The sequence below is a fragment of the Cynocephalus volans genome, chromosome 7 (genome assembly GCF_027409185.1).
Source record: "Cynocephalus volans isolate mCynVol1 chromosome 7, mCynVol1.pri, whole genome shotgun sequence".
Lineage (NCBI taxonomy): Eukaryota > Metazoa > Chordata > Mammalia > Dermoptera > Cynocephalidae > Cynocephalus > Cynocephalus volans.
In genome coordinates this window covers 17,927,894-17,954,584 of record NC_084466.1, presented here as the reverse complement: position 1 = coordinate 17,954,584, position 26,691 = coordinate 17,927,894, and the positions used below count along the sequence as shown (strand labels likewise).

The following is a 26,691-nucleotide window of genomic DNA, read 5'->3' as shown; positions in this document are numbered from 1 at the left end:
ATGGCAGGGTCGTGACGGGACGCGCGGAGCTACACGTCCCGCCCACCTCGGCCTCTGATTGGTGAACACCCTTGGCTCGTGGCGGAGGGGCCCGCCTCATTGGTTGTCGTCTCTCGGAGGAGCCGGACCGCGGCGCCGGCCGCGTCCACTCCCTCCTGCTGCCGACGTGGGGCTGGCAGCCGCAGGCGGTGAGGGCCCCGGGCGTCGGTGCAGAGCTAGAGGCGGGGATGGGGGGGCTGCAGTTACTGGCGGTGGCCCTCACGTGTTGTTGGTGGCCGCAGGGCAGCCAGGGTAAGACCTTACGGGGCAGCTTCAGCAGCGCCACGGCCCGAGACGCTCAGGGCCAGAGCATCGGCCACTTCCAGTTCCACGGTAGGTCCGGGGCGGGGAGAGGGTTGAGGACTCGTGGGCCCATCCCGCAGGCCGGGCCGCGGGGCGCTCCAACCCCCCCTCCCCGGAGGCACCTGGAACCGGCGGCGCCCAGCCCCACCGCGCCCCGTTGGGCGAGGCCGGCGACTTCAGCAGCCTCACCTGGACCTCCAGCGTCACCGCGGCCCTCCTCCGCCCGGTGTCGTGCGATGTGTTTATTGCTGATTCCACCATTGCTGGGCAGCAACCTCTGGCCATTAGTGACTGTGTTCTGCTCCTGAACGCCCCTTTCCTTCCCCCCACCCCGTGCAAATGAATACCCCAATGACCGGTCTGCATCTTTCCAGACCCTTCCCCCGAAGAAGCATCGTTCGCTCTCCTTTTTCAGCCACATTATATACACTAAGGCACTATAGTTACGTGTGCATTTAAGCCCAGAACTTAGATTTTCTAGTTATTGTTTTTAAGACCAGTTTAATAAAACCTAATTGCAGCACAGGGGTTTTGGAAACCAAGTAAAACATCTGATAATCCGGTTGTCATTATTGCCGGAATAGTTGGCCACGAGTGCAGTCGATTTAATGTGGACCATGAGGCCTAGAATTGAGTTGACGGAAATGCGTGTAAATTGTGTCCTGGAAGTTTTGTCATTAGTATTCTTCCCGGCCCTTCTGAAGTTATAGCTGCATTTGATTCTTACCTTCTGGTCTCCCTCAGAAATCAATGACTATTACTGCAATGAATGAATTTGCAATTCATTCTAATTTTTGCCACATTCATTTGCACCCTCAAAATTTAAGTGTTTTTCTTGATACGTCCTTTTGGCACTCTAAATTTGACTAGTAATGTATTTCAAATAATTATTTGCCTTGATGAGGTTAGAATCTTTGCTTTATACAGGCTTAAGCCTTAAAAGATGTAACTATGAAGATCAGAATATTGACCTAGAAAGGATTCTTAGGAGAAGATAATGGAAACTAGAAGCTATTTTCATGTGGGTAGGGAATTTAAAGTATAAGGAAATTGCAAAATTGATGTTATAAAGGGAAGGGAACCTATTTTTGGTTTTGTTTTGTTTTGGGTTTTTTTTTTTTTTTTTAAATTTGAAGTTTTTAAGATAGCTTAGAAAAGGAATGCAACCCAGCTTTCCAAAATCCAGTATGGACTATACCTTGGGTGAATGAAGAAGAAACCCTAGAAACAACTTTATTATTTTTTGTCACATTTTAAGTTTCTTAATCAACTGACTCTAACCATACTTTTAGTATTGATAATGATGGTAATGTCACTATAATAAATGATGCAATCTGAACAATGGTGGAAAATTGGGGATGTGTGGAAGGTATGACACGGGTTATTACTAATGACCAGCAGAGAGACTTAAGATAACTGATAGTTCATGATGATTACCTGGTGATCATAGAGGAGAAACCTGTACTAAATCCAGACGTACTAAACATGTACTAAATCCAAAACAGATTGGGAATAGGGTGTTCCAATTTTCTCTCTCTCATATATATATTTATTTAGTTATTACCAATTTTCACTGAATTCTAATTTAGTAAAAAAATAATAAAAGTATACTGAAATAATTAACTCAATGCAATTTAAGGTGTTAATAGGGCCTTAGAGTCACTTATAAGACTTGATAATTTCTAATGTAATCAGTTTATGTAAAAGACTTAGACATTCTTTGATATATACTATACATTTAAATGTATTTAAAATGTTTAATCAAAGTAATAATATAGTAACAAAAGTAAAGAAAAAAAAAGAAAAGAAAAAAAACTTCAAGAGAATAGAATACCTTAAGATGAAAAATGAAAAACAGTCTCCTGCTTCACCTCTCCTCACCCAGAGTCCTTTCCTTAGAGTCAACTCCTTTTTGCTATTTTTGTCCTGGCCTTAAATGTCTGGGTGTGTGCAACCAGGCTTACTCTGTGTTAATCTCACAGCATATATTGTTCTGCAAGTTCTATTGTAAAAATCACAGATGTCAAATTTTGCTTCAGGTGTAAAATGTCTACTGTAAGTCGAATTTATTTAAACTTTCTTGCTGTTCTGCTTATTTTTAATATTAAAAGTATAATTAAATATTAACAGCCATGTTATCTTTTAAAAAAAAAGAAACTTTGGCAGGAAACTTCTATTTTGTTTATGAACAAATGTAAAAGACATTTGGAGTGGTTGTAAAATTAGGCAAAAATTCTATTACAGCAAATGTCCTAATACCACAAATGTTGCTGTTTATTCAGTGAAATGTTATCAGTTATCCTCTGAATTATAAGGAAACACCACATACTAATTCAAATAATCTCTAGATTTGCATCTGAATATAATGCCCATTGTAATGTGATTTACCTAGTTAAGTGAGATTTTAGAAAAATTGTGTTTTTTAAATTCCCATTTTGATAAGTAGAGGTGTTGAATTGTCCTACCATCTCAGTTCCATACAAGTTTGAACCAGTTGATAATTTTTGTTTCAATGTCAAGGTGACCATGCTCTTCTGTGTGTCAGAATCAACAACATAGCAGCAGCTGTTGGAAAAGAAGCTAAACTCTACCTGTTCCAAGCCCAGGAATGGCTAGAGCTTCAGGAAAGCAGTCATGGTTATAGTTGTAGTGAAAAATTATCCAAAGCTCAGCTGACATGTGAGTATATTCTTTTTTCTTTGATCATTAGTTATTGGAGTTTTTTTCTCCTTAATGTTGAAATATAGAATAGTATGTACATACCAAGGTGTTTCATGACAGTGTACATCACACTGTGTTGACACTTTTTCTAGCACATTTTAAACTGAATTTTAAACTAACCTTTTCCTTGTTCAAAAGATAGAGTGCCTTTCCCCCCTTTATTATTCAAAATTTTTAAAAAAATATCCAGATAATTTATAAAAGAATCCTTTTCTTCATTTGGACTCTTTACAGTTTCCATAATTCATGCCTATATGAGAGAGAGATTTTAACGCAGTGGCAGTGTAGAGTAAATAATAATATTTGTTGAATGCCTATTATCTGCCAGCACTAAGCTAAACACTAAACATGTATTATCTCAGTTAATTGTATAATTTTACCCCAAGTGATACTGTTTTACAACATGTCACTAGAACATAAGACTTAATTGTATAGTGACTATGTCTTTGGGATGTATCAGCACTGCATCATTTGTAAATCTCTGGGTTTGCTTCTAGAGAGGCTTTCCTTTTTTAAAATCCTAATACAGCTTGAATCCTTGATGTCATCCATTCTCATCAACACTATCCCATGGTGTTAGCCATACTGAGTGAGTGCAAATCTCTTTTAATATAGAAATGAAGAACATGTGCCATCCTACCCATTTCCCCCTTGGAAGTGAATTGGTTGTAGGAGACGTTAAGAATTTGAAGCATCCATGAGGAAAAATAGGAATTAACCCTCTCTCCCGTTTCCCCCCTATTATTCAGAAACTCATACATAGGTAGAACATGGTAGGCTCTTCTTTTAGCCTAGTCAAATAAAACACTCATTTCTAGCCATCCAGTCTTCCTAATCTTAGCAACTGTCTGGTTCCCTCATAAGGCAGCTAGCCAGAATAGTGAGAAAAGTATAGGTCTCCACTTCTTGCTTCTCATTGTGGGGATGTTTTATCTAAATTTGTGAGATGACATTGACGGTATGCTGAAGAAGTCTGAATGATTGGATTCAGATATGAAAAAGACATTTACATAAAGTTATTTACCTCAACTGTGAATTTCAGAACTTATCTGAGAAATTCGTGCAAGTGATCATCAGTTATCTTTTTCCTTCTATGCCAAGTTGCTCATCTATAAAAGTTCATGTCTTTCAATTCTCCATTCTTAAAATGTCCAAACCAAATTCCCCATCTTTCCCATCCAAACCTGGTTCTCTTCCAGTGTTTCCTGTTTCAGGAACTGGCACCACCATCCATCCAGTAAATAAGCAAGAAACCAGTGAGTCTTCTAACACTCCCCTCTTTGACCTTTCTACCCTCTTCCAATCTATCAGTAAGGTTTTACAATCTATCCTGAGGTTTTACTTCTAAATATCTCTTGAATTCATCTACTTTTCTTCCTCTCTACCATATTATTCCAAGCTGCCGTAATCTATTGCCTGTACTATTGCCATAGCCTCCTGTCTGGCCACTCTACAGCCATGCTGGTCCTTCTTCTGTAGCCAGAGTGATCTTTCTAAATAGCAGATTTGGTGATGTTACTTTCACTTCCTCACCATACCATTAAAATACTTGAGTGGTTTCCCACTGCTTTTAGGGCAAAGACAGGCCTCCTTAACCTCATCAGCAAAGCCACCATAGACTGGCTGCTGCTTACCTCTTCAGCTTCATCTCACAGCATTGCTCCCCTCCCACCTCGTTTATTTCAGTGCCACACTGGGCCTTAACACAGGCTTTTCTCTTCTGCTCCTTCCTCCACTAAGATATAGCACCTAAGTTTGTATAGCCTCTTGCTTTCCGGCACAGCGCTTATCATAGTTACCTCTTTACATTTTGTTTATTTGTTATAAAATCAATCAATGGAGCAGTAGGGTTCTTTTGGTCTGTTCATTCACTCATTCATTCACTGAACACTTCCATTGTTTCATGTACTGTGCTACGCACTGGTAATATATGAGTGACCAAAAGATTGACACTCTCTCAGTACTTAAAGCTAGGGATGGGAACAGGAATAAATCAGATCAATGTGAATAAATGTGAAATTGCAATTGTGGTAAGAACCATGAATGCTAATTACATGGTGCTGGAGAAGGAGAATTTATGATACCCTAGTGCTTAGTTATGTATTTACTAAGTATTTGTAGGATGAATAGTCATAGAGCTTAGGGCTTGAGAAGTCTTTTGATTAGTACGTTGTTTTTTGTATTTGGCACCTCCAATAAAAACTTACCAGGCAGTTTAAAGCTTTGAGCTATAGGAGTATCAATTTGTCTTCTTGTATCATATCACATGGTCATTATTATACTATTTACTATATACACTTGCAAAAATATCATTTCTGTATCAGTCATATTTCTGCATTCCAGAACTTCTGTATATGAGGAGACAATGTGGTACAATGGGAAGACCACTACACTGAGAATCACTGCTAGTGACTTGTAACAAGACCTTATTGTTTAGCCTTACTTTACTTATCTGTACAAGAAGGAAGTTGGACTAGGTTTCTCTAAGGTCCCTGACAGTCCTAAAATGCTGCAATTCTAGTCATAATTCTTTAGAATGGAGTTACATATATATATGGGAATATAATTTAATGAAACCTCTTGCTGTTGTTTCTTTTTCTGTTTTCCCTTTCTCTTCCCTATTCTGTGGAATGCAGAGGTATTCTTTGAAATTATGGAACGGAAAATATCAGAAAACAGGAATTCTAGAGGAATGAAGATTGTTTTGTTAAATTTTGGGGCCTGAAATGAATTAAGTACTGATAGTATAAAATTTTCTATATATTTCATCAATTCTTTTTCCAAAAACAAAATCCAAGTCATAAGAAAATCTACTGTTTCCAACTTTTATATATTAGTTGTCATAATTATAGTATGTTATTCAGGAGCTTAGGTGCATTGAAACAAAAAGCATACTCATATTCTTAAAATCATGACACTGTAATAGTACCACATATTTAGAGATAATTTCTTATGAGAAGTGCATTTACTGGCTATTAATGAGACTTTTAAGAATTAAAAACCTTTCACCTATTTGGTAATGAACTCATTAACTATGCCCAGCTCCTAGGTAAAACCTTACTGCTGCTATGCACTATGAAGAGACTAGTGAAAAATCTCTTTGTGTTGAATGTTGCTTGACTCTCCCAAATTAATGTTTGAGAAGTGATTTTTCAATCTCCTCTTGTTCTCTAATGTCATAAAACATCAGATTTTTTTTTTTAATGCTAAAAACTTCTTTGTAGGTTTTAAAGTAAGGAAACAAGACACTAAAAAGCACTGAAAATGATAAGTTTATATGTTTCTATCTGCAAAATTTTTACAAGGAGTTCAGAGTAATTTGCTGTCAGATTACAGGAGTTAAATATAATATGAAGCATTTCAATATTGCCTTTTTACATCTTATGCATGATTTCTTTTGTACATTTGATATACTTTATAAACCATTTAAAGGTGTAAGTATTTAATTATTCTGTGTATTTTGGTTAACAGTATTCATTTCTTTTTATAATACAATTGAGCAATCAGCCACTCCACCCTATTCTCTGGAATTCAAGTTTTGTTAATATTTGAGATACTAATTATACCAGCATAGAATATGCATGTCATGCTGTAGTCTTTTGTTTCAAAAACAATGAACACACAGTTTTGTCAAGAGGCTTGCTGAAAAAAACAAGACAAAAACTAAAAGCTGGTATCACTTTATGAGGTACACTTTTGTTTTATTTGATATAAATCCACATAATTTAAAATGAAACATCAAAAGGTTTCATTAGTGAAAATATAATGGTTAATTTTTACAGTGTTTTGTCTGAGAGAAAAAGTGCAAGTGATAACACAGCAACATGGCAGAGCCTTTAAAAAATGAGGTCCAGATTATGTAATCGCAAACTGCATATTTAAACAGCCTTTTTCCTGAACAATTTATTGATCGTATATTAAGTCCTTATTAGAGGTTTTCAAATATTTAAATTAGTCTTTACTACATTTTTCCAGAAGCTGTATGGAAAAAAAAAAAATTAGTAGAAATGTTAGCTAACTTACAGTAGCCAAAAAAACAATGCCATGGTATTGTTAATCAAATCTTCTTGTTCCATTTAACTACTAATGAGTGAAATTCCCATTTGTAAAGTTCAAGTCCTCAAAATTTGAATCTCCTAGGAAAATTTTCAGACATACAGAAAAGTAGTAAGTATAGTACAACCAGCATCTGTATATCTTCTGCTGATTCAGTAATTAATTAATATTAATTACTATTTAATTAATTTATTTAAAATGTATTTATATTATTAAATTAATAAATTTACTGTTTTTTACATTTGAATGCATGTCCTTTTTTTTTTTTGGTGGCTGGCCTATGTGGGGATTTGAACCCTTGATCTTGGTGTTATAACACCACATTCTAACCAAATGAGCTAACTGGCCATCCGTTGACTTTTTTTTTTTAATTGAACCTTATGAAAATAAGCTGTGGGTATCATGAACAGTTTGCCCCTCCATACTTTAGCATATATCTTCTGAGTAAAGATAGAAATTGGGCCCATCATAAATTATGTTTAAGAATACACTACTTTGTGTAGTATCATACTCTTTACATAGGATTTTCATGTACAATCCTGTTTTTGCCTTACAGGAACTCTGAGCTAGACAGGGCAGGTGTATTAGTCAGTTTCTGTGGCATATAACAAAATATCTGGATCTGGGTAATTTATAAGAAAACAAAATTTATTGCTTACACTTTCAGAGGCTGGGAAGTCCAAAGTCCAGGGAATGCATCTGGTGAGGGTCTTCCTTGATGGTGGCTTCAGTGACACAGGGTATCACATTGCAAGATGGTAGAAGCAGAGAGAGATACTCTCACATGGTCTCCTTTTAAAGCCTTCAGAACCACGCCCATAACCACCATTATTAATCCATTCACTATGGCATGGTCCTCAGAATCTAATCACCTCTTCAAGGCCCCACTTTTCAATTGCCATAACAAGATTTCCCACCCTCTTCACAGTCACGGTGGGGATCAAGCTAATACACAAAACTTGGGGGACACAGTTCAATTCATATCAGTGGATGTCTTCATTTTACTATTGAAGAAACAGATTTAGAGAGGTTGTAATTTATTTGTTGAGTCACAAGGCCAAGACTTGCTCTTCTAGCTCTACTACTCTTTTTGTTATACCTAGACTTTGAGAGACTACTCTCCTACAGCTTTGTGACAGAATTAGTGCAGTGCCTCTTAGGTCAGGATCATAGTTTTAAATCTGGAAGGGAGCTTAGTCATCATTTTGTATTTCTCAAAAGAAGGCGCTACTAGCGTTTTAGGAGGAATAGTTCTTTGCAGTGTGACTTTACCTGGTATTGGATGAGATTTAGTGCAGCCCCCCTCCAAGTATCTTCATAGTTATTGTGACTATAAAACTGTCCCCACACATTTTCAAAATGCCCTAGAGGGCAGCAGGATTACCCTGAATTAAGAACCACTTACTAGTATAACCACCTTGGTTTAAAGAAAGGAAAGGAATATTAACATTTATTTATCAACTATTCTGTGACAGATACCATGCTAGGTGACTTGTATAACTTAGTCCTTTTCATCAGCTCTGTGCTGTAGGTATTACCTTCATTTTACAGATGAAGAAAGTGAGTGTCATTGCTTTATGTAACTTGCCCAAGGCCACATAGCAGGTAAGTATTGAAGCCAGGATTCAAATACATATCTGTATGATGCTAATGTTCATGAGTCCCCCCTCCCTGCTCTATCATACTACTTTCCATGGACACAGTTTGATAACTTTTATATTCCTGTAACTTCTATTTTTCTACATTTAGTACCTTCTTAAAAGAATAATCAGCAAAAGATTTTGGAAACTCTTTTGAAAGTATTTGTCAGCCATAATTTTTAGATATAATGATTTTCTAAGTTGAATGCTCCATTTTCGATTTAACTCAGTAATTTTCAAAAATGTCTCTGTGATTGTTGCACAGCATTATGAATGTGGTTAATGCCACAGACTGCACACTTAAAAATGGTTAAAAGGATACATTTTGTGTTGTGTATATTTTTTCACAATAAAAAAGATTTTTAAATATCACTAACCTACTTGGAAACTTTGTAAGTATTTAAAATTAAAATTCAGATGAGTGAAACCATTCTACTCATTTGTGGTGTTTTATAGTGCCTTTCTAGTTATTCCTTTAGTTAAGATGCATCATTTTTATCTGCTTTATGATTCACAGGCCTTATTCCAATACTACACCAGGGCGTGGATTTCTGAGGCAGTAAAAACTAACTAAACAAAAGGATTCTAACCTCAAATTGATTATATAACTAAAATAATGAACGCCTTTGAGAGTTTTGCTTTGAAAGGTAATATTTTCTTTCTCTTTAAAGTGCCCATGAACCAGACTGAACATAATCTGACAGTGTCCCAGATTCCGTCTCCACAAACGTGGCATGTGTTTTATGCAGACAAGTATACATGCAGCGATGAGAGGGAGAATTCTCAGGTGGAAGATATCCCATTTGAAATGGTGTTACTAAACCCAGATGCTGAAGGGAATCCATTTGATCATTTTAGTGCTGGAGAATCTGGTAAGAATATGTATTTAAATATATCCTAACTATAGAAAAAGATTTATGCACAAATATGTTCATGTAGTGTTTTTAGAATATTAAAAATTAAAAGCAACCTATGTGTCCAGTGTAGGAAAATGTTTAAATGAATCTTCTTATAACATTTTGATAGCTATATTAAGTTAAAAAACTAAAACACTAAATTTTATATTGCATGATTTCAATGTATTTAAAAATGCAGAGAATAAAGCAGAAGTATGAAAGTATTAACAGAGATTGTTTCCATATTATAGGTGGTAAAGTTGTGTAGGTTTTAGTTTTCTCTATACCTTCTAAATATTTTTGTTGTTTATATGATTGCCTAGCATTATTTTTATAAACAGAAAAATGTTAGTAAATAGAGCAATCTAAATTGGTAACTCAATGACTGAGATTAGAAACTGAACTACTGTACTTCGTATGTCTGTCCCTTCACTTGGTTGTTGGAACAAATTAAGGGATTGCCCTCTCTGGAGCTTGCAGTCATTTGGGAGTGATCAGAGTCTATAATGCTTTCCAGAATCAGATTTATTCCCATAAAATATTTGATGAAAATTTTAAGTGACTAGGACCTGCTCTACTGAAGAGAGATTCCTAGCCAACAGAAATGAATGACTTCTTGTGATCACGGTATGCCTGCTATAAAGTATAACAGATTTGTAAATTAACATGTTGTAATAAGATCTGTAGGCCATCATCTGTCAAAGAAAAGGGTTACTTCTTCAAGAGTTTATCGCCCATTTGAAAAAGTCAATCTGCTTAGAGAAAAATTAAATTCCGTTGCATCTCATTGGCCATAAAGGGGAGCAGGTGGAAGTGGGACAGGAGTCATACCACATCAGACTAAATGCATTGTTTAGTTCAAAGCATAAATTTGCCACAGCTGGAAAACCAACTTGAGCATTGTGTTATAGACAGTACATCACAAATAACTTAATGTATAATAGGATAAACATTTTCTTAATATTTTTTTGGTTTGAAAAAATTTATACATGGTGACAGTGGGGTGCTAAACGTTATAAAGTAAAAGTTCTTTCTGTGAAGGAAATAAATTAGTATAAGCTATTCAAGTTGTTTTTGAATACAGATGAACTTAAAGGTTGAATTTCACTAAAGATACCTTGGATCAGTATAGATCATTATTGACTGTTAATTTAGTCTTGCCATCTCTTTTATCTTTATAAAAGATGTTGACATTTATTTTCCGTATTTTGGAAAGGTGTTGATGAAATCCAGAAGGTCTACTGATAGCACTGAATGGATGGTTTTTAACCATAAGACTTCATTATTTCATATGAAATTTATTTTTAGGACTAGTAATGTTCTGCTGCAATCACTGTATGCACAAACCCTGCTGCCTCTAGTGGAGTCCAGATCTACTAGCCCTTTCTCCCCTTGCCTTCCAGGCAGTAGGTCTTTGGCTCAGAGATTGTTTTATTGCGTGGATCCATGAGAGTCTTCTGGATCCTGATATCTGTTACTTGCCTCCTTATCCAGGCTCCCATTTCTAGTTTCTTTCCTCATCCCCAATTTGGCATGTGAACTTTGACTGCAGGCCATAAAGTGATCACATTTGTACCCTGTGCATTGCTTGGGCCACTAAATGCCAGTCATACTCACCCTATGTTGTCCTGAACCTTGTCCATTTGGTCTAGTGTTTTCCTCAACATCCTGACTTCTGGCTAGCTTTTCTTTAGGATTCACACTATCCTGACTCCTTCTGACCTTCCTCTTCCTAATTTTGTGACTGATTTTGATTTGATGCTTACTCTTATGTCTAAAAGCTGTCTTTCTGGTAGTAAAATGGAGAAAGTTACATCGATCGTGTCACCAAAAATATTTAGATTAGGAGTAAAATATCACTATAATGTTTTCTTGTTTTTGTGTGTGTGTGGCTGGTGAGTATGGGGATACGAACCATCAGCCCTAAAATATGTATATTCATTAAGTGTGAGATTCTGTGCAAGGCTAGAACCTGTGAAGATTGATTATTTAAAGTTCCAGAAGTACCCAAAAGTATTCAACATTGTTGAATATATGTGGCTTGTTATTCATACATGAATAACATGTGGCTTGCTTAATTTCTAAAGAATTAAGATTAAAATGCCTTAAAGCCTTTGTGAGTAATTGAACTTTAATCAGTAATTCTCATCTCATCACTGTGTATAAATTGGGAGAGCTTTAATAAAATCCAGATGTCCATCTCTGGAGACTCAAATAAATTTGATTTGGAGTGGAAGCCAGGCATTGGTAGTTAAAGCTCTGAAGCTGATTCTAAACCAGTGTGAAACCAGTGATCTAAAAGTCCATATTCCACATTGTTTTAGTAATGTGTTGGTTTTAAAGTAGCCATAAGAGGGATTCTTTCTATTCCGTACCCTCAGCTATGGAACTTGTTTCCAGTGAATAATCTTCAATTAGTTCATTTTAGAAACTTTTGCTAGTTTGTCTAATTATCTGCTCTGAGTAGGGAAAATTGATTTACTATGCCTCTTACTGAGACCTAACTGTTGCCATATAGTTGAGAGGTTTAAATTAGAGTAACCTACTGCAAATAGCTGCAATTAATGTTACATTTTATTGTGATTAAATTGTATAATTTGTTTTCTTTCAAACCAATTATGTGTTTTATATCTACCAGACTTTGGGTAATCTTCTATTTTACAGAGTTGCTCTAGATTAAAAAAACAAAGGCAAGGTTGTTGCCACTTGACAAAGTACTAAATAGGAATATAATGCTTTAAGATAGAATAAAATAAAACTCCTTCTTAAAAACGTTAGAATCTTTAACTGTATTTGTGCTCTTGTTAGAGACCAACAGAAGTAGTACCCAGAATCCTGAGAGCATTACTACCTAAAGGCATATAGACTGGTTTTCATTGAAATAATATTACAGGCTCTGCCACGTCTGCCATCTCTCTCTTTTTATGAATCCAACAGATATGTTCATTCTTTTCTGTAGTTCCTTTTTTTCTCCATGTCCCAAAAGATAATGGGTTGGATCTTCTATTTAGTCCTGGTAACATGTTGGAATATTTTTGGCTCAAAGTAACAGAAAACCCTAATGCAAGTGGTATAGACAATAAAGAAATGAATTATCTCACACACAGAAGTTTGAGCCTTCTCTAGGATGGTTTATTTATCATCTCTCTGTCCTGCTTTGTCCTCAGGCTAGCTTCTTCAAGTTCAAAGTAAGCTGCAGCAGTTCTGGGCATCAAGTCTAGATAATTGCAAAGATCAGTATGTCTCTTTTAAGAGCAAAGAAATCTTCCCCAGAAGCTCCCCATCACATTTTATTGGCCAGAACTGGGCCACATACCCTTGCCATACAGCATCATGAAAGAGATGTAAGTTAAGATGTCAGAAAGAAGACAAGGGTAGACAAATCTGTCATATGGATTAGCTTTACCTCCTATTGGCAAGGGTATTGGAATTTCTGATTGGTTTAGATTAATCAGGATATATCTTGGGACATTTGAGAGTGGGTGGACATTGGGGCTCTGAGACAGGCAGGAGTGTCTGTACCAGGTGCTGCCCTGTGACCCAAGGACTCTTTCCCCTTTCCTTACCTTCTTCTCCTCTCCTGTCTCTCTTCATTTAGCTGGGGCTGAATTTATTGAAGCTGTCCTCTAAGTTTTCTTCTACTTAATTTTGCCAGTGCTTCTTCCTTTAAGCTTGCCTTAAAATCTACAGAAGCATTTACCACCTGTTGCATGCTCATTTAAGAGTATTTTTTTCTTTAGTATACATTGTTTTGAGGAAGATTTAACACTTAGTATCTGCCTGTCTTCAGATTAGATTTTAATTTTAAAGTGAACAAACACAGATTGCTTTCTTCTTGAGAAGGCTGGTGGCAGAACAAAAGTAAAATTGGTAGCTAAAGAGAAAAAAAACAGGGAGACTGCTAGAGGTGATTTATTAAAAGAACACTGAGTACAGAAACAGCATTTTATCTTTAAATTATCCTGTGGACAGGTTTTTAGGTAAGATCATTTATTTAAAATTCAGTGAACCAATGTGTAAGACAGATGTCCTAGTTTAATTCATTTTATATAGTATCTCACTGAGATAATTTTCTTTGTTGGTTATAATGTTAGCTTTTTCTGGAAGATACATTTAACCTTGAATAATCCTAAAACATTTTTTGCTGGTGATATATGTCTTACTTTCAAAAATCCCTTTCTCCTACATTATTCTGATTCCTCAGTAAATAGTCTGAGGGTTTTATTTTTATGATGGGTTTGTAACCTAATGGAGACTGAAATTTTATCAGAATGGATATTCTGTAAAATACTATAAATAAATAAAACTTTAAATAGAATGCCATGTTTAATTCTTTAATACTAAGAAAGAAATAGAAAAACTAAGAGAAAAACAGGATAACAAGGAATTTTACTGACCCACAGTTGTTAATAATATGTTCACCATTTGTGTTTTCTGTCTTGTTGCAGTACTTCAGTAATCCCAGGATTATGGTACCATTATTTCTAAAGCTGGAATACTTCTCTATGTAAGGAGTTTAAAAAGAAAATGTGTTCCTTCTGTTATTTGATGATCTCTTCTTAAAGTCTAACTAAACATGCGTTTTCACCTGCACTAGGAAACTATCTGCATTTAGGTACATAGAGCAGGAGAGACACCCAGTGGCTGAAATGCTTCTTGCTGCCTTTTTTTTTTCTCCTAACCATGCCAAAAACACGATTGAGGTTGAACTATTTATTGACTGTTTGTCCTACGATTTGTGTCTTCTGGATTGCTTTTACAAAATTATTTTCAATATAATGGAAATATTCCCCATCTCTGCCTGTTAATTGGAGTTTACCCCAAATGGGAAACTGAGCGGGTTCAATTGGAATGGGCGTGATTGCGATTTAGACTGTTCATCCACAAACTCAATAGACACAGCTCTATTAACAGTTACTGTCATGATACTCCAGTGTTAGACTGTAAAAGCCCTAACATTAGGGACTATTTTGAGATGTAACCAAGTAAACTTAAAGCCATTAAACTGAAAGATAGCCTTCTGGTTTATTATAAGTTTTTTCTGAAATTTCTGAAAAATAACTTAGTCAAAAGATCCCAAGTTAATGCAGAAGAAGTAATGTTTATAATGAGGTTATATGAAGACTGTACTGAAAAGCTGCTAGTAGGAACTAGTGGCTGCTATAATGGTTGGCACCATTTTTTATATAAAATCTGCACATTCTTACTATGTTCTTATCTTTGCCAAGAAGCTCACTTTTAATTTCTGCTCACTCAAACGTTTGATTTTATCATGGCTTAATTTGACAACTCAGGCCTGTCCCAACATCAGCTCCTTTCAACTTTAATTTCTATGGCCTACTTCTTACCATGTTTTGTAGTTTGAATTCCCAAGAGAGAATATGATTAGCCTAACTTACCTTTGAGAACCAAGTTATGTTGTTGGCCACTTGGATTGGTAGCCATTTGGTTAGGTATTATAGTTTCAGTCAACTGTGGAGTGACATGATCTCCACAGGATTTCCTTTTTGGCAAGAGGTGCAGAAAGTTACCTCAGAAGGGGGTTCTGGACATCATAGGCATTTTGAGGCTTTGTCCAGATGGAAATTCAGGGTAATAGAACATTTCATAGTTGTGCTTCTCATGTGTTAGCTGTATCAGAACCACCCATGGGGCTTACTAAAACATAGATTGTGGGGCTCTACTTGCAGACTTTCTGAGTCAGTGAATCTGAGGTTAGGCCCAGGAATTTGCATTTAGGACAAGTCTCCTAGTAATGCTGCTCACCCTAGGACCATACTTTAAGAAGCATTGTCAGGGCATGATAAATTATTGTTGACTGAGTAAATCCATTTCTAAACTTCTTACAAAAGAAATCCACTTTGAGAGTAAAAAGTATATTTAACTGAATGCTGAAATCATTGTTTGCATTTACTGTTTTCAAACAAAACTCAATTTATGGTGAGTCTTTGAGTTGCTCTGACGACTATGCTTTTTTATAGATTGACTTTAACTAGTTTGGTTTAATCTGCCTTCCTATAATTAAAACTTTGTCCCAAAGTAGAAAATTATTTAAGTTCTTACAATTTCCCTTTTTTTCTCTCACAAAAGTTAATGCTATGACTCCAATTAAAAAACAAGTTTTAGAAATATATTGACAGAAAGATTCGAAAGCAACCCAACACTATAACTGGCTTTGTTTTACTGAAGCAAACTCCCTTTCTTCTCTTCACAGGGTTACATGAGTTCTTTTTCCTCCTAGTCCTAGTGTACTTTGTGATTGCTTGCGTTTATGCTCAATCATTGTGGCAGGCTATTAAGAAAGGAGGACCCATGCACATGATTTTAAAGGTTCTGACAACTGCATTGCTGTTACAAGCTGGTTCAGCTTTAGCTAATTACATTCATTTCTCCAGGTAACTCAAAACCACTAAAACTGTGTTCATCATTACATCTAATTAATCCTAATTAATCCACCAAAATTATGCTTGCTTTGATTATAAACAATTTTTTTCACATTTGTAATTTAAACTAATACTCTTTATTTCAATTCCTCAGTTACTCCAAAGATGGAATAGGAGTACCTTTTATGGGAAGTTTGGCAGAATGTGAGTATCTTTATGAGCACTTTTAAAAAATATAAACTTGCAGTCTGCTTGTTTGTTTTTCATTTCTTTAAATTATTTTTTGTCATAGTACAGTTTTTCTGTCCAAGGTTGGTTAGCTTGACTGAAAACAGTGTTGTAGATTTAGTTCCCATACATCCTATTTAGTTTCTTCTTAATAATAGGTAATGTGTGTAGCTCTTCATTGTTCTTAGAGCATGTTTATATACATTTTTTCATTTTATCCTCAATAAGAAAGTAAGTAGTTCAGCCTTATTTTGCAGATAAAGATTCTGGACTTAGTGACATGAAGCACATTTCCAAATGTCAGTCAGCTATTGAATGGTAGAGCCCAGACTCAGACCCGAATTTTCTGATCCCAAAGCTGAAGTTTTTTTCCCTACTGTAATTCCATTTTCTGTTACACTGATTCTTCTTCTCTGTTTCTGACCCAAAGCTATAAGGTACACCTATCACTGAGCTGACCTCACATCTTTGTTCTTTTATTTATGAGAACTATTATGAAGTAATTTTTCAATTAAGCATATTAGGAAAAAAATATTTAAAAGGTCCTATAATTGTGACATTTTAAAGAGAACTTCAGAAGGACATCATGTGCCATTCTTAATCCTGGAAAACTATTTAAGATTTGCTCTAAAAAGCAGATTCTGAACATGAAACCATTCTAGGATTTACTTATATTTCCATATTTCTCTTCTAGTCTCCTCACTCTCAAACAGGGTCTCTTGTGGGAATCTCTGTTAATCATCTGAGGATACACTTTTTCTGACCTTGCTGCCTGTTTTAAGATCCTAAAACTTCCAAGAACCTTTTATTTTCCTTGTGAAGAGGACATGGGTATATAAAGGAGGGAGATGATCCTTTTTCAACATTATCTAGAGCCCTGGCTTCACCCTCTCTTTTCTCTTAGATGACTTTTGGATGTGAAATAGAATCATAGAATTTAAAAGCTGGATAGAACCTTAGAAATAATTTAGCTTATGCATTTTAGATGAGGAAATTGAGGTACAAAGAGACAGAGCATACAGAGCTGATTAGTGACAAAGCTATTATTAAAATCAAAGACTGTTGGATTTTTGTGGGTGTCTGCTATATACAAAACAGTGTTAGGCTATCTGGCATTTTCACAGAAGGGTAAAAAAAAAAAAAAGTTTTTTAAAAAACTGCCAAAAATTGATGTTGCTAATTTTTCTTAGTTCTAACAAAAGGTTTGGTTAATCAAGTGGTTAAAATTCAAGACAGAATGAGGTTTTGTGTGATCTGTGTGTTTTATCTATGATTAGTTATTTTTCAACAACAAATGAGCAGTGTTCTACCTGTCCAGTTACAGTATTATACTGATCTGTATGTAACTTAGTCGATAAAGAAATGAGCCAGAAAATTAGGAGATTTTTCTCCACAAGTATTTGTTTTTGGTACTTAGCAACTTATGTAGGAATATTCCTTTCGCCAACTTCTTTAAGTAACTGAATACATATTTATGAAATGTTTAATAAAATTAATTGGCATCACAGACATTTAAAATCTATGATGAAAGAAAAGTGTGCTTGATATGAAAGGCCGTGATATTTTATATTGTTTGAATGTAGTGACAGTTCATTATCAGAATTCAGTGTCACAAATATATAAGCAGAGACGTAGAGTAGCCAGTTTTAATTTGTATGGCAGAGCAAGAGAAAGTCTGTCAAAATATATCTGAAAAGGTGTGTCATTAATAGGTTTTTGGCTTGCAACTTTTAAACATAAGCAGTATATCAGGACCTCCCCAACATCCCCATTTGCTTAATGGGGATCATTTCAGGATCCACTCCTTAAGGATGTCATCAGCTATATATATTTGTAAATACCTATAATACCTATATAATCAGTGGGCTGGTATCATGTGTAGGTAATGCACAAACTAAGAGATGAAGAGATTCTAAAAAGGGTGGGACATAGCGTGAAATTTAACTCAAAACAGGTTTGGGTTCCAGTCTTTGTTCTAAAGAAGATGACTTCAACTCTTGGCCTCATTTCATAGTCTGCCTAATTGGAAAGTTGAAGTGAAATAAAATTCAGGTATCAATAAATAAACAAATAAGTATCAGCATTACATACTATAGCTAGTTTTATCTGTTTCTACAAGAATATCCTTATTTAAAGAAGTAAAAGTTCTAAACATCAAGGTTATGGGTAGCAATTTGAAAGTTTTATCTTGTTACATTGTGATCACAAGTTTATTCCAAAATCTGCATCAAAATACACTTTGAAAAAGTGGTAAATTTTTTAAAAAATAGTAAATACTAGTTTATGAAATAAATAGGCATGGAACTTGAAGAATTTATAGATTTTTGTTGTTTTCTTATAGTGCTGAACTGGATGCGGCAGTTTTGCATCCTTTTTAGAGTAGCAGGCTTCCCTTGCAGTGCAAGTGATGGCCGCTTGGTGGCACATCACACTAAAGCATGGGACTTTTCATTTGTCTTCAGGACCCTGAAACTAAAGCCAACATAATTGGGTGTTACAGTGGCTGTGCATTTTATTGTCCTCTTGTTTCTTATCAATAGCTTTAGAAAATACTCTTCAAATTATAATTCAACCATCAAAAAAAAAAAAAAAGTTAACACAGAAATGAAGGTACTAGTATTCTCCACATTGCACAAATTATATTTAAAATTTATTTCTTTCAGTAAGCAGTGAATTATAGTGAACAGGATTATGTAGTTATAAAAGCTAAGAAAAACGAGAAACATCAAGAGATTTAAGGTTGGGCTTAATAGAGATAGGATGTGGTCATATATCTATTTTAAAATAGGAGTATTGACATTGTTTTAACTATTTTTATAAACGTTTACAAATTTTATGGCATTTCTAATTCTTCAGAATTATTATACATGAATATCTCTTAGATTGAATTTCCACAGCTTCTCTTTGAAAATGCCTATCTTTTTTGTGGCCAAAAAAATGGTGTTCTTATCTCAGTGCAAAAATTATCAAGTTATTTGTATTGTAAAAACTTGGTTGACTTTGGCTTTTATTTTCCATTAGTTTTTGACATTGCTTCCCAAATTCAGATGTTATACCTACTTCTGAGTCTATGCATGGGTTGGACAATTGTCAGAATGAAGAAGTCTCAAAGCAGACCTCTCCAGTGGGATTCTACACCTGCATCCACTGGCATTGCAGTATTCATTGTCATAACACAGGTGAGTGTTGATGCTCAATGTTTCTGCTTAGCAATATTTAGAAATGTAGACTTGAACATATTTCATTTCAAAATCAAAACCTGGGATCCCTGAGGAATTTGTGTCATTTGAGGTATGAATTTAAAGAGTGATAGATCAAATAATCTTAGTGCAAGTATATGTAGATTGCAGAATTTAATTGCAATTTACCTGAATTTGAGCTTCCTACCAGCTAAAGTGCAGTATGCTTAATGTTAGGTTAGATTCTCATTTCCTACTCAATGATAGCTTTATTTCATATTTTCTAGCATGTGGTAAGTACTCAACCTTGAATGAGAGATTTAGTGAATTTGAAATTTATCCATTGGCAAGGATCTTTAGGATTGGCTACTTTATATGTAAAAGAATTTTAAGTGATTATCTGAGATTAATTAAAAGGCAAAACAGAGAAAAAGGATAGGATCTTGTTTTTGAAAACAAATATAAAAACAAATCTGGTCTTTTAGGAAGGTCCTCTATGCCTTTTTTTTCTTCTCCTCTATAGTGGTAGTATTAACAGTATTCTAGGATATCCATATGCCAATGTGCAATGGATTTATGAAAATTAAGAAGAAAGATCCCAAATAAATGACTTGTCTTAAAAACAAAAAACAAAAAAGAAGAAGAAAGATATAAATATAAAAATTCATATTGAGTTTGTGACCAGCATTAAGTATAGATGAAAATGAAATATGCACCTGGGCTCTGTAAAGGACATTATAAATGTAAGCTTTAATGCATTAAATAAATTTTTAAATTTATTAATGAAGGGTGGGGCCAGTGCTTTATTTATCTTTGTACTCCTAGTATTTACTTAGTACATAGGTTCTGAGTGAAGTATGAGTATGGAGTTTACATGATTGATTTCAGAAAGAGACCATATCACAGGTGGTGATATTTAGAAAGGAGGCAGTGCCAGGAAAGAGAGCTGATGAGAAAGAATTGAATTAGAAATGATTAAAATCAGGGCAAGGTTCTACTAACTTAATGTTTTTAATCTAGGACTTACGGAGAATAGTATTAATATCAGGTTAAATTCTCATTTTTCAATTAATAGCTCTTTTAAAGATTTATTTTTTATTACCATTTTTTTGTAATTTTAATTCATTACCATAGAAAAATACAGATTGAGAATTGAGATTATGACACTACACCAGAGCTTAAGTGAGCATTTATGAGGAATACATTAGACATAGCCCTGATCTTCAACATCAATCTAGACAGACAAGGCAGATGAGACAGTCAACCAAAGAGTACATAAATACGTACATATATTATACAGATCATATATTAGCATATATATACAAAAATAGGGGAGTTTAAGTGTGTAAAAATGTACATCATGGGAAATGTTAGTTTTATAATATAATAGCACTTCTATGTTGCAAAGGTTAAATTTAGAAATATGTATTAAGGAATCAGATGGGTATAATTTGGTGGAATGAAGGAACAACACTTTCAGTAACAGAGCAGATATTGAGCCCAAGAAGGAAATTTCACAGGTGCAGGGTGACAATGGAGTTTGCCTAGCAAGAATGGTAGCAGAAGTAAAATTAATGTAGAAGATATGAGAATCAGGAAAGGAAGAGGTTGCTGGTAAACCCCATAAAAAACCTAAGAATTGGATTTAATATTGAGTTTTGATTTCTTCCAAAAGTCTTAGAAGTTACTGAAAACTCAATTCTGAGGGCTGAATTGACAAATGATGGAAGTGCAGAGGGCTACAGATGTGTGATGCCAAAAACATTGTAATAATTTAAGTGATTGATTTTTAATAAAGACAGGGGGAGCACAGACACTGATTTCTACTGAATAGCAACAAACAGAACAGTTTAATGAGGAACTTGCTGAGCTTTTCACTGTTAACAATATGGGAGGAAAGGTCAACAAACAAACAAGGATGAATAGCAGTACCATGCATGCTTAAAGCAAATATTAGAAATTCGTTCTTTAAACAGGGAGGTTACCGTGAAAAAGAGTAAAGTCTAAAATCAGCAATTCTGACTTGTTGATTTCTGGGTTATAAAAGATACTTAGATATTTAAAAGTTACCCTGAGATAGTGAGCATGAGTGCAGAACAGTTTGATTTCTAATGATGTGTTTAAGTAAGGAGATGGATTTAGAAGAAAGTTTGTACTGTTAACCTTTTCAGTTTATTTTTATCCTTAGTGATGTCTTATTTGAATCATGATAGCAATAGCATTTTTAAAAAAATATTTTGAATATAGTCTTACTTGATAAAAATTCTTTTTCTCTAGCTTATGTTATTAAAGTGAGGAAAAGACTGTGCCTTTACTGACAACCTCTATAGTCTGAAAAATCTTAGAAACTCTCAAGAATGTTTATATAATATTTAAGGGGATGTTTATAAAAGAGTTGAAAAAAGTGCTTTATTGTAAGTAGGCATGTGTTTTTTTCCTCTAAATGTAATATTGTTTTTGCAGAGTATTTTGCTACTTTGGGAACAGTTTGAAGATACCAGTCATCATAGCTACCATTCACACCACAACTTAGCAGGGATCCTTCTGATCGTTTTAAGAATTTGCCTAGCATTGTCATTAAGCTGTGGACTCTATCAGATTATCACAGTGGAGAGAAGTACACTCAAAAGGGAGTTCTACATCACATTTGCCAAAGTATGGGCTTGCCAAGTAATAGCTTCTTCTGATTATCAACTTTGTTCTGGTTTCTTTGGGAAGTTAGTAAACAACCACATGCTAACATTTATTGAATTCTTATTATGGACCAGGCACTACTATAAGTCCTTTGTATACTTCAACTCATTTAATCTTCACAACTTATGTGATGTATGTACAGGTTGAGCATCCCAAATCCAAAAATCCAAAACGCTCCAAAATCAGAAACTTTTTGAGTTCCTACAAGACGCCACAAGTGGAAAAATTCCATACCTGACTTCATGTGATGAGTTGCAGTCACAATGCAGGTGCATGATGCACAGTTTATTCATGGTCCCCAAGGGAAAAAAAGACCTTCCCAGTCCCCTTCAGTAGCAATGTATCTTTTAATCAAAATGCAGTATCCTAGGAGAAGACTGAAAGCCTCCAGTTGTTTGTTGTTGCTGTTGTTTAACAGCTGATACTGGTATTCTGGTGATGCTACTGTGCTGCTTAGTTACTGTAAACACATTATTTTTTCACTATATTAATGGTAGGTTGGGGTTCAATCCCTGTACTGGCCAGTGCCAAAAAAATTTTTTAAGGGGTATGTCATATTTTTTACCATTAAGTACTTACGTGTGAATAAGTGTAAGAAAATGATTGCTTATCAGTAGTATATAAATTCAGAGTCAGGAATGATGGTGATGCCAAACAACCACAGATTATCCACAGGGGTGGCTGAGATAGTGACATCTTTGCTTTCTAATGGTTCAAGGTATACAAACTTTGTTTCATGCACAAAATTCATTAAAAAACAATATGTAAAATTACCTTTAGCCTATGTGTATAAGGTATATATGAAACATATATGAATTTCATGTTTAGACTTGGGTCCCATCCCTAAGACGTGTAGTTATGTATATGCAAATATACCAAAATCTGAAAAAGTCTGGAATCCGAAACACTTCTGGTCCCAAGCATTTCACAAAAAAGTATACTCAACCTGTATTATTATCCCCATTTTATGGAACCTGTGGAACAGTATTTTTCATGTAATCTTTGGCAGGTCAATTTGCCTGGATTTTAATTTCTTTATCAATAAGTATTTTACATATTTTCTATAGTATCAGAATTTTTTAAAAAAATTTTAATAAATAAGAATACAGATTACATTTCTCAACAGTTATTAATTAAGAACTGTTATTCTCAGAGCTATACAGTATTTTATAGCAAACTGTGAGGAGCTATCCTTCAGCATAAGCAGACAGCCAGGAGGCTGAGTCCATGTTATGTTCCAGCCAACTTCACTCCATCCATATGGGACCATATTCACTCTATTTCTCCTTTCTATGTCCTTATGCTAGTGAGATCTCAAAGTACGTTTGATATTTTTCAGTACCCATGTAGTAAAAGAAAAGATCAGGAGAGGGGTTGGAGCAGTAACATTACAAAAGCTTACCTCCCTAGAAGTTTCCATCTAGAAGTTTCCATTTTTCAGTCAGACTGAAAAAAATCCATATCCCTTCATCTTGGCAACTCAAACCAATATTCTGATAGGCTGTTCAGTCAGCCCACCCTAGTCTACAGAGTGTCTAACCATTCCAAGGCAGCTGGGGAAGGAGGGCCAGATGCCTTCCGTATTCCTAGAGTTGAGCACTGCAAAACTGCTGTTGCAGCCTTAGGAACCAGTTTCTGGCCTCTGAGTACCAAATAGGCAAGAAAATGCTATTTTGCTTTTGAACTTTTCACAGGGACAGGAGTGCTTCTTGTTTGATTATGTATTTAAGTTAGTATATATTTAAGGTGTTTAAGCATTAAGTTTTCCTCTTTTGTTTTATGTTTAAAACAGTACCAACCTTTTTTTCTTGAACTTAAAAACAATTACTTTCATATGTTTTAATTTAACTTTTTGAATAGGGTCAGACATTCAAAAGTATTTAAAGAGTAGTAAAAATTATTTCTTACCTCTTTCCCCTCTTCTCAGTTATCACCACTTTTACGTATGTTGCTAATTTATACTTCTAGAGAATTTTTAATATATATTCCTATATATATTTTTCTCCATTTTTATACAAATAGCAACATATTAAACACATTTTTCTACATCTTGTTTTTTCCCCCTATATCTTCACTGTACCAAGCATCTCAACAGCTGCTAATTATTAACTTATTTTTTTATTTCAAATTTCATTTTGGAAAAGAGAATACATTGCTGTGGTTCAAGGAAAAATAGAAAAAGATGTTTGGAAAGTATAATGTAAACAATTTCCCATTCTTACCTGCCCAATTTTCCTCCTTTAAATAAGTAATCTCTATTAATCAGGTTTTTTTTACATTCTTTCAGAATTTCTTTGTCTATCTACATGCAAATATCAATGTGCATTCTTCTTTTTTTCTTTTTAAAGAAATTTTACACATTTGACCTTTATTAATATATTTGTAGTACGTCAAATGTATGTATGTAACAGATTTACAAGTATAAGATTATAAATACTCCAGAAAATACTCACTTGGTTAAAAACAAAATCTTAATGACATAGAAATAGCAAATTTATTTCTACATTTTATTGCAAGCTGGACTTTAAAGGCCAGTTGAGATCAGAATCTAATATGCTAGTAACGTTTTTTATCTGGGACACTTTGAAAACAAAGACATACTATACTTACTTGATTTATTATTAATTTTTTTCAGGGCTGTATCTTATGGTTTTTATGTCATCCAGGTCTTGCATGCATTTCTATCATATTTAGTGACTATCAAAGAGATAAGGTAAGTAATATACATGATCAAAATAGTTTTTTTTAATGAAAATATACTCTTTATTGAGAAAATATTAAAGTGGAAGGGGGCTATTTATCAATTCAGATGTTTCTTGGGTTCTTTAAAATAAAACTATGAAACAAAATATTAAACCAGTTAGTATATAAATTAGAACTTTAAAACAAAATAATTTTTTGAAAATTTAGCTTATAAGCAAAATGATAGAAATAGCATTTGTTGTACTTATTTTAGCCTGTTTTGGAACACTGTTTTATCTACATGCAAATATGAATGTACATTCTTATTTTTAAATTATACAATTCATAACACATCTTTGTTAAGAAAAAATGTTTAAATTTTTTCCTACATAATGGTAAAAATCAAGATATAGATTTATAGAAATCAGTCTAGCTGCTTTAACAAACTACAGACTGGAGTGCCATGCTCAAGTATGCTACATTTTGATTGTGTTGATACCTACCTTCTTAGGTGAATGGCTCCATCATTTCAAAGTGGAATTCTGCCAGGAGCTTCTTTACAAGCAATGCTCTATGTGCTTGAACGCTCAAATGTTTATTGAGCCTGAGATATTTACAAAGGGTAAATAGATAGGAAGGTAGTCTACAAAAATAGAGAAGTGACTTGAGGATTTTTGAAAGGCCTTTTAGAGTACTCTTTATGTTTGGGTAGGGGCATGCTTTATTCCTGTTACTCAATTAGCCAGGAACCTGATTTTTCTTATTTCTTACTGAAACTCCTGTCTATAATGTGCACACCCTTAGGAGAGAATGGCTTAGCAAACTTCTTTTTTGTTTCCTTGGCATCTATAAACTGTTAAAGGAATTTAACCCTTGAGCAATTACAGTTCTGAACATTAGTTGTATTTTCCTATTGAAAATTTATTTGATAAAATATACCCTGGTAAAGATGAAGGATAGAATACTATCTTTATATAAAAAGCATATATAGATAGGTTCATGATAAATTGAATATAATTTCTCTGTTTCTGCATGCAGTAAAAGCATTTCCTTTCTTTTCTTTTCAGGTTATTACAATAGGTGTTATCCTTTGCCAGTCTGTTTCCATGGTTATTCTCTACAGACTCTTTCTATCCCACAGTCTATACTGGGAAGTTTCTTCACTTTCCTCAGTAACACTACCACTGACCATATCATCTGGACACAAAAGTCGACTTCATTTCTGATACTTGGTTAAAAGTGCAATAATGATCCAAATATAGTGACTTTTTTTTTCATACGTTTGATATGAAAAATTGAACAGTGAAAGCAGAGCGTGTTATTTATATAACTGCATTTAAGCAGTACCAAAACTGAAAAAGGTAATAAATGGAATGTTTTGAAATATACTTAAACAATAAACTTTCAAGAAAGAATGTTGTTATAAGGTGATTGAAGCAATTACCATACAGAAATAAATGTGAAAAAGAATTATATGATATTTTGGTAAGATATTCAATTCACCACTTAAAATGCCTCATTTTATATCAATAGCTAACTCAGGTTTGGTAGTCTTATAAAAAGTAATCAGTTAAATGATTACTTGTTTATACATATCTAAACTAGTCTGGTTATGAAATCAGTGTAATACACTGATTTTAAAAACTGCTTTTTTGTTTTAAGGAAAGTGCATTTCATATTGGAGTTTAAAGGACTTGAAAACGAAATTACTTCAGGAAATGAATATAAAATATGTTCGCAGTTAGGTAAATAAGCTTTTGTTTATTTGTGGGTGGGAGATTATTCTCTAATTTTTTCTATCATTTTTGGCTCCAGTTCAGGTTTTAGCTTGATTAGCGAAGGGTTTTTGCCAAATAGTTTATGAAAAATA

The 26,691-nt window shown here is 34.5% G+C and overlaps 1 protein-coding gene across 3 annotated transcripts; it reads left to right on the top strand.

The window, feature by feature from the left end:
- The first annotated feature begins 132 nt into the window (after nt 1-132).
- GPR180 (G protein-coupled receptor 180) lies at nt 133-26,364 on the top strand. 3 transcript variants are annotated; one of them, XM_063103263.1, is made up of 9 exons: nt 133-291; nt 2,863-3,021; nt 9,431-9,631; nt 15,870-16,050; nt 16,193-16,242; nt 19,288-19,445; nt 21,909-22,100; nt 24,775-24,852; nt 25,889-26,364. In XM_063103263.1, exons 1-9 carry the CDS (start codon nt 228-230, stop codon nt 26,045-26,047), a joined length of 1,242 nt encoding a protein of 413 aa, XP_062959333.1. In that variant the 5' UTR covers nt 133-227; the 3' UTR covers nt 26,048-26,364. The 3 variants fall into 3 exon arrangements, with proteins under 3 accessions (XP_062959333.1, XP_062959332.1, XP_062959334.1); XM_063103262.1 differs by having other exon boundaries at nt 133-372; XM_063103264.1 differs by lacking the exon at nt 21,909-22,100 and having other exon boundaries at nt 133-372.
- Nucleotides 26,365-26,691: the final 327 nt, after the last annotated feature.